This window comes from Ornithodoros turicata, chromosome 1, assembly GCF_037126465.1.
Source record: "Ornithodoros turicata isolate Travis chromosome 1, ASM3712646v1, whole genome shotgun sequence".
Lineage (NCBI taxonomy): Eukaryota > Metazoa > Arthropoda > Arachnida > Ixodida > Argasidae > Ornithodoros > Ornithodoros turicata.
Genome location: NC_088201.1, coordinates 97234119 through 97243383, shown reverse-complemented (window position 1 = coordinate 97243383; position 9265 = coordinate 97234119). Strand labels below are relative to the sequence as shown.

Genomic DNA, 9265 nt, shown 5'->3' with positions numbered 1-9265 from the left:
TGCCTTTTGTGCGAGAGCAATTGTGAGAGATCGCAATGGTAATTAGGTGATGGCGTGTGATAGATAAGGCGGTAGAGATTTGGGCTTTAGGCTGTGCGTTTGAGGCATTGTTTCTTTATCACCCACTTATAATTGCATTAGGAAGGCGGATAGCGAGGCAGACGATAAGACACGTAGCGATGATAAATGTTATCAGTCCGTATGTACCGCGCTATTCTTTTGTCATATTGCGCTGGGAATGCAGATAAAATTGCCCCTATGTGAAGTCGTCAACCGGCGATGGTTTCCAAGCTGTCTTATTGGGTGGAGACAGTCTACGACCGCTGCATACAGGACCACGACCAGAGTTGTACGTAACGTGTTACTAGTAATTGCGTTACTAGTAATCAATTACTTTTTCGGTAATTTTTTAACGCAATCAGTTAATTTTGTAAGCAAGTAATTTGCCAAGTAATCTGATGACAATATTCGGTAATCAATTACTGAGTAATCCCCTCCCCGATTACTTTTTTAACCTTCTCTCAACAATGGCAACCCTTTTCAGCAAACCAATCTGGTCCACCACGAGTTGGACTGAAGCAATGACGCAGAGGTCACTGTGGCGGCCGCCTCTGGTCCACACCACACGTGTTCTATGCGCACCACACTGGTATGATAGTCCTTTACAACCGCGACCTACTGGAGCAACAGTAAAATAGGTGACTGTATTTATAAATTGTGCGGGCTGAGCTTAACAATAGTAGCAAAACGAAGCGGATGTTTCGATGTTGTTTTAAATGTGTATATAAATCTGTAATAAACGCGTGTATGTGTTTTGTATGTTGCTTTCAAATGTATTTGTGAATTTCACTTATCATGTATGTTGGTGTCTCATATTAGAATTTGCAACAAGAGCTGCATGGGTGCATTCACTACAGGCTTCTTGGCTTTGCTATGGTCCACAATTTAAAGGTAACTGGAAAAGTAACGCGTTCTATTTTTAATCGGTAACGTATTAAATTTTTGATGAAGTAATTTGTAACCGTAAAGAATTACTTTTTGCGCAGTAGTAACAGTAATTGTAGCCAATTACTTTTTTCGAGTAGCGTGTACAATTCTGACCACGACTGTAGGTCACGTACAGGACAAAGAAAGTAAAACAAGAAAAAACGGCATCGTCGCCAAAGCTTCGTTTGCGCCATAACACACCAAGCCATCGGCGTCAAAACGACAAATCCTTTACTACGTTGTTTTAGTACACCATGGTGTACTTTAACGTATATTTTCCACATGTTCCTATGAGTACAAAACTGTTGGCGAGAATATCACAAAGATATCGATAGAGCGTTAGGTACATCGTTACAAACCTACAAAACTAGTTTCTATTTCCCTCTTTCTGGTCAACTTAAAAATAATCATGTGCCACCGTAATGAGCAAGTAGCTTAAGTTTTAACTTCGAGAAAATCCTCTCAGCACTGGCGACTGACATTGGAACAGTGACCAAGATTCCGAGCCCCACAGTGATGTTTGGGAACGGCCCCGTATACGAACCTTGCGGAACGACTCCAAGGAATCCAGTTCACTTAGTTCTCCTTTGGCAAATTCTGAGAAAACCTCCTGCTCCGAACATGAATCCTCCCTGTCAATGTCTCTGGGTTCATTATAAGTGAGAATATATTCGAGGGGGGGGGGGAATATACATTTATTAAATTGAGAGGTCTGCCAGACCAGGTCGGCATGCTATTCCGTATATTCGACTTTCATACATTTGTCCCACATTTCTTTTGTGGTTGATTGCGGCCGGAGGCCTGGGGAGCTATTCTCGTCAAAAGTAATCGAGCTCGATTACTTTACGTCACGAACTGTTGGGCAGAGCTACCAGAACATGCTCCGCCCATAGGCCCCGCCCTTATTTATCCCTAGCCGGTATCCGTAGCTGGTATCCCAAGCCGTTGTCCACCGGTGTCTCTAGCGCGTTAACAGTCGGAAGGTGGCGCTTTCCTACGACATGGGGCGCTATGTGCTACACTGAAATAAATGACAGGGGGAAAAGGAGGGAAAAGCTTGGCGCATAGGTGTAAACGTGTATTACAATTAATGTTATGTCGTGACATTCCGTTCACTGTCGAATATAACCTTCGCGTGCATGGATAGCGAAACATTGCGCATTTCGCCACGTTGGAAGGTGGCACATTGTGGCACCTAGACACTGGCTGCGTTCCAATACCTCCTGCCCGCGAAGCCGCATGACTAGGCAGCTGAGTAAACCCCTTTGCCTGTCACTATTGGAACAGGCTTGCCTAGCCGAGGCGCCTGTGGCGCCATCTCGTTGCTCACGCAAGAAATGCGTACGGCGCAAGCGCAGCAGGTACTAGCGTTTCCCGCTGTCAGCCATCCCGGCTGTCAGATGGTCCGGCGTATAACTAGACTGCATCGATGCGCACTAGGCGGTAGCCGACTGAATAGCGGACTTGGCGAGATTTGGAACGAGACTTAACATGGCGGCACTTCCGGTTAGAGCGCTAGGCAGTCGACTAACCGGGGTATTGGAACGCAGCCACTGGTTTGGTTTTGCGTTCGCCGCCGCCGCCGATGCGCCGATTGTTCGCGAGGATGACGATGCCGCTACCTGCTAGGTTCGCTCGCCGATGCGCTCTGAGGATGTTGATTTTCTTACGGAAATGGAAAGAGCAGTGGAAACGGAAATGGCAGTGTCGTGACGGTTTTATTATGTCATTTTTGTCATTGCATGTCTGTGATGTTTGAGTGTGCTGTTATCACAAGACGGAAATATAGTTTTCTAACTTATTTACCTTCCGATTTAATCCCAGCGACCACTCGAGGAGTTACTTGCATCGTGCTTCTGTATTGCGGCTGCCCATCTTTGTTCATGTGCTGAACATACTGTGGAATAGGGCTTCTCGCGTGACTTATTTCCTGAGGGGTGTTGGCTTTTCGCATGTACGTGTGCTGACCCTTTCTGCGTACTTCTATATTCTATATTTCACGAAAACATGTTTCGTATAGGGTTCGTTAGAGTTAATACGAAATTCGTAAAAGGAAATTTCGGAAGTGTTACAGGACCTCCGGAAAGGGTGCGATTAGTCATCGTTGAGGGGGTGCTGGGAAGATGCCTGTTATGGGGGAAAGGAAATGTAATGGCTACATGACTCATACGACATCTGACTCATACGATCAGATTGGGTGAGGATTGCATAGTGCCGTTTAAGTATGCGGTTTACGTCCGGGGCATAACCGTTGAAGCTAATAGTGAGGTTTACTGAAGAATTCTTATCGGATCGGGGCTGTCATTGGAACAGGTTCTCTCGATCGGTTGATCTAGCTCTGGGAAAGGCATCTTTTACGACCGATTATGATATTTTCACTCTGCGAATATTTCTTCAAGGCTCTCAAGATCATCATCAATGTCTAGTTCATCATCGTTAGAACATATTCTCCGGTAACGCAGCGCTTGACTATAAGGGATAGCTAGCTTAGTGTGTTTGGGGTGGCAACCCTGGAACGATAGATACTATTCGGTAGGCTTTCGATACAGACTGGTGGTTAAGGTTCCATTATGTAGTTTAACTTCCACATCCAGAAGATTAACAACTGAGGAGGAGTAATTTAATGTAAATTTAATACTGGGGGGATGCACTTGGTTAAAATCGTTAACAAACAACTGAATGTCGCATTCGGAGCGGGGCCAAATAATGAATTTATCAAATAGGAATCGCTTATATAGGAGTGGCTCCAGTGCACAATATCTGAGAAACGGTCCTCCAAAGATGCCATGAAGACATTTGCATAGTTCGGGGCCATTTTTGTTCCCATTGCTGTACCATTGACCTGCACGTAGTGTTTGTCGTCGAATTCGAAGTTATTGCATGTTAGAATCAGATTCAGGAGTTCCGTGAAGACAGACGTATCATAACCCTGATCGGGTTGATTCTTAATTGCACAGTCTGCTGCTGCTATTCCATGTGAGTGGGGAATGATAGTATACAGGGAAGTGACATCTAGAGTTGCTAACAGACAGTTAGGGGGAACGTACGTCATTTTACTTATTTTATTTTTTTACTTATTATATATATATATAGATCTTGAAAAGTTGGCTACGTAATTATAGTGAACATTGAGATAAATGGGAGACAGAAGACGAAAGTTTCCGCCGTAACGTAACATCGCCCCTAACTTTTATAACTTTTGAGTTTTAATAAACCCTTCTTTGTTACTTCCCCTACTTTCGTCTTCTTCATTTATCTCAACGTTCACTATATACATAAATATATATATACCGGCTTCTCATACCATGATACAGCACGATGCAAAAATCCAGACAACGCAGTTTTCTTTTGTTTTCGTCTGATCTTGCTTCTCCTGAGAGCCATAATGCAGCAAAAACGTCATGTTTTCGGCGTTGTAGTATCGAAAGCTACGCTCTTAATTGAAAAACGAGCTCTGTACCATGATAGCCGACACTAGCAGCTTTCCAATTCTTCAAATAGTCTTCAAGATCGGGCAAGGATGAGCGCCACACCGTTGCTACGGAAAAGGCCGATTTCAAGGAAGGAGTGGGACCGCAGCCTTAAAGCAAATCATGGTGGTAGGTATTCCATAGGCATTTACTCTTGGAACGCGCTTACAGGAGCTTAGTCACACAATACGATCACGCAATCTCACCACCGCGGTCGCGCGGCCGACGCCTGTCCCCTTCTCTTACCTTCAGTATAACCGCGATAACCTCTTAACATTCACGAGCTAGTTTTCATCGTATTCCAGGCCAGCCGTTGTAACTAAAGTGATTCCACTTGACCACCGTATTGTCACTCAGCCGTGATTCATCCCTGCGCTTCGAATGGCCCTTCCAGTAGCTTTGGCAATGCATTGGGCAGGCGCTCGCTGCCGTGCAGGTAGCGCTGCCAAAGCTACTAAAAGGGTTCCTCGAAGCAAAGGGCTCCCTCAGAGTTGAGTGAGGATACGGCTTATTCAAGGACTATGCCAGGCCTACTTTGTGAGAAAAGTTCATCATATTTGTTGTCATGTCCATGTCGTAACGAGAGGGTTGCTGCGAAAGTGCATTCTTTTGAGTGAGAAAATTCTCTGCCTCGCACTTCCCCTGCTCTGAAGTGCTTGAGAGACGCTGATGCAGTTCGGCTGGTACGACACTACTGTCGTCAGAAAAGTGCACTGGCGGTACCTGTGGTGTGCTGTGAGGCTCCTCTTGCTTAGTGTATTGCAGTTACACGAGTAGTGCAAGGAAAGTTGGAAACTCCTAATTAAAGAATGGGGAAGTACTGGTGCAGTACCGGTGCATGACACAATGAATGCGAAAGTGCCGCTCTCCTCGAGCTCGAGTTCAATAAAGTTATTCAATATTTTGTATTTATTCCATACAGGCTATCAAACCGCCACAAAAAGAACAATTCTCGTTTAGGTCTCCAAACCTCTCCACGATCTCAAGTCCATCAAATGACATCGGCGTTCATGGGTCGCAACTCCGTCCCATCGACCTCGACCGTTTCATCATTGGTAATCTTGAACTCCAGCTTGTAGGGAGAATATCCTCCTTCCGATGCCGTGGAACCCAAGTACGTGAACCACTTCTGAGAATCGCACCACCATCCGCACATGAAGGTCATCAACTTGAAGATCCCCTTTACTCTCACATTTTCGCACGACTTATAAGCTCCCTCCGTGAACTTTCTACTCAGAGCGTAAACTGCTTTCGTCACTTCCGGCTTACCTTCCCTGCTGTCTTTCGAATCGACCACTTTCACGAAGTCAGACTGCTTCGGTGAACACAACAAATGGCAAAATATATTTCTGAAGTTTCGGAGGCAGCTGGGATAGTGCTTCATACCAATGTCGATCGGTTGCTGTAAGTCAGCTTTAAGGGCGCGCAGCTGTTCAACGTCGCAGCAGGCGAGGTCTGTCGTTGCTGCAAGGTCCGGGCAGACTTCCTCGAAGAGTTGTCTGTCAGACTGAGCCAGGGATTTCGGTTTTTCACTGACCTTACAAGGCACAGGTTTGTCGAGACTGTCGTCATGACCGCAATGGCTACGCATAACACACTTGTCGGCGAGGGACCCTGAGGCCAAGAGAAGGCACAGAGCCGGGAAAACGGAGAAACTTGGCCTCATGGTTTCTTCGGAAGAGAGATCGACGCAACGGTGGTAGGAGTGGCCGCTTTTATTCGTATATTAACGTTATCTGCCTTTTGTGCGAGAGCAATTGTGAGAGATCGCAATGGTAATTAGGTGATGGCGTGTGATAGATAAGGCGGTAGAGATTTGGGCTTTAGGCTGTGCGTTTGAGGCATTGTTTCTTTATCACCCACTTATAATTGCATTAGGAAGGCGGATAGCGAGGCAGACGATAAGACACGTAGCGATGATAAATGTTATCAGTCCGTATGTACCGCGCTATTCTTTTGTCATATTGCGCTGGGAATGCAGATAAAATTGCCCCTATGTGAAGTCGTCAACCGGCGATGGTTTCCAAGCTGTCTTATTGGGTGGAGACAGTCTACGACCGCTGCATACAGGAGCACGACCAGAGTTGTACGTAACGTGTTACTAGTAATTGCGTTACTAGTAATCAATTACTTTTTCGGTAATTTTTTAACGCAATCAGTTAATTTTGTAAGCAAGTAATTTGCCAAGTAATCTGATGACAATATTCGGTAATCAATTACTGAGTAATCCCCTCCCCGATTACTTTTTTAACCTTCTCTCAACAATGGCAACCCTTTTCAGCAAACCAATCTGGTCCACCACGAGTTGGACTGAAGCAATGACGCAGAGGTCACTGTGGCGGCCGCCTCTGGTCCACACCACACGTGTTACATGCGCACCACACTGGTATGATAGTCCTTTACAACCGCGACCTACTGGAGCAACAGTAAAATAGGTGACTGTATTTATAAATTGTGCGGGCTGAGCATAACAATAGTAGCAAAACGAAGCGGATGTTTCGATGTTGTTTTAAATGTGTATATAAATCTGTAATAAACGCGTGTATGTGTTTTGTATGTTGCTTTCAAATGTATTTGTGAATTTCACTTATCATGTATGTTGGTGTCTCATATTAGAATTTGCAACAAGAGCTGCATGGTTGCATTCACTACAGGCTTCTTGGCTTTGCTATGGTCCACAATTTAAAGGTAACTGGAAAAGTAACGCGTTCTATTTTTAATCGGTAACGTATTAAATTTTTGATGAAGTAATTTGTAACCGTAAAGAATTACTTTTTGCGCAGTAGTAACAGTAATTGTAGCCAATTACTTTTTTCGAGTAGCGTGTACAATTCTGACCACGACTGTAGGTCACGTACAGGACAAAGAAAGTAAAAGAAGAAAAAACGGCATCGTCGCCAAAGCTTCGTTTGCGCCATAACACACCAAGCCATCGGCGTCAAAACGACAAATCCTTTACTACGTTGTTTTACTACACCATGGTGCGCTGTACTTTAACGTATATTTTCCACATGTTCCTATGAGTACAAAACTGTTGGCGAGAATATCACAAAGATATCGATAGAGCGTTAGGTACATCGTTACAAACCTACAAAACTAGTTTCTATTTCCCTCTTTCTGGTCAACTTAAAAATAATCATGTGCCACCGTAATGAGCAAGTAGTTTAAGTTTTAACTTCGAGAAAATCCTCTCAGCACTGGCGACTGACATTGGAACAGTGACCAAGATTCCGAGCCCCACAGTGATGTTTGGGAACGGCCCCGTATACGAACCTTGCGGAACGACTCCAAGGAATCCAGTTCACTTAGTTCTCCTTTGGCAAATTCTGAGAAAACCTCCTGCTCCGAACATGAATCCTCCCTGTCAATGTCTCTGGGTTCATTATAAGTGAGAATATATTCGAGGGGGGGGGGGAATATACATTTATTAAATTGAAAGGTCTGCCAGACCAGGTCGGCATGCTATTCCGTATATTCGACTTTCATACATTTGTCCCACATTTCTTTTGTGGTTGATTGCGGCCGGAGGCCTGGGGAGCTATTCTCGTCAAAAGTAATCGAGCTCGATTACTTTACGTCACGAACTGTTGGGCAGAGCTACCAGAACACGCTCCGCCCATAGGCCCCGCCCTTATTTATCCCTAGCCGGTATCCGTGGCTGGTATCCCGAGCCGTTGTCCACCGGTGTCTCTAGCGCGTTAACAGTAGGAAGGTGGCGCTTTCCTACGACATGGGGCGCTATGTGCTACACTGAAATAAATGACAGGGGGAAAAGGAGGGAAAAGCTTGGCGCATAGGTGTAAACGTGTATTACAATTAATGTTATGTCGTGACATTCCGTTCACTGTCGAATATAACCTTCGCGTGCATGGATAGCGAAACATTGCGCATTTCGCCACGTTGGAAGGTGGCACATTGTGGCACCTAGACACTGGCTGCGTTCCAATACCTCCTGCCCGGGAAGCCGCATGACTAGGCAGCTCAGTAAACACCTTTGCCTGTCACTATTGGAATAGGCTTGCCTAGCCGAGGCGCCTGTGGCGCCATCTCGTTGCTCACGCAAGAAATGCGTACGGCGCAAGCGCAGCAGGTACTAGCGTTTCCCGCTGTCAGCCATCCCGGCTGTCAGAAGGTCCGGCGTATAACTAGACTGCATCAATGCGCACTAGGCGGTAGCCGACTGAATAGCGGAGTTGGCGAGATTTGGAACGAGACTTAACATGGCGGCACTTCCGGTTAGACCGCTAGGCAGTCGACTAACCGGGGTATTGGAACGCAGCCACTGGTTTGGTTTTGCGTTCGCCGCCGCCGATGCGCCGATTGTTCGCGAGGATGACGATGCCGCTACCTGCTAGGTTCGCTCGCCGATGCGCTCTGAGGATGTTGATTTTCTTACGGAAATGGAAAGAGCAGTGGAAACGGAAATGGCAGTGTCGTGACGGTTTTATTATGTCATTTTTGTCATTGCATGTCTGTGATGTTTGAGTGTGCTGTTATCACAAGACGGAAATATAGTTTTCTAACTTATTTACCCTCCGATTTAATCCCAGCGACCACTCGAGGAGTTACTTGCATCGTGCTTCTGTATTGCGGCTGCCCATCTTTGATCATGTGCTGAACATACTGTGGAATAGGGCTTCTCGCGTGACTTATTTCCTGAGGGGTGTTGGCTTTTCGCATGTACGTGTGCTGACCCTTTCTGCGTACTTCTATATTCTATATTTCACGAAAACATGTTTCGTATAGGGTTCGTTAGAGTTAATACGAAATTCGCAAAAGGAAATTTCGGAAGTGTTACAGGACCTCCG

General features: G+C 45.6%; 1 protein-coding gene across 1 annotated transcript; it reads right to left on the bottom strand.

Moving 5' to 3' along the window:
- Window positions 1-5343: 5343 nt before the first annotated feature.
- Window positions 5344-6194, bottom strand: LOC135366889 (NPC intracellular cholesterol transporter 1-like). The gene has a single exon (XM_064599859.1). It carries the CDS (start codon window positions 6121-6123, stop codon window positions 5449-5451), a length of 675 nt encoding a protein of 224 aa, XP_064455929.1. The 5' UTR covers window positions 6124-6194; the 3' UTR covers window positions 5344-5448.
- Between the last annotated feature and the right edge of the window lie 3071 nt (window positions 6195-9265).

Bases quoted from the DNA above. Each gene is read 5' to 3' on its own strand.
- LOC135366889 (XM_064599859.1), bottom strand. From the start codon at position 6,123: ATGAGGCCAAGTTTCTCCGTTTTCCCGGCTCTGTGCCTTCTCTTGGCC.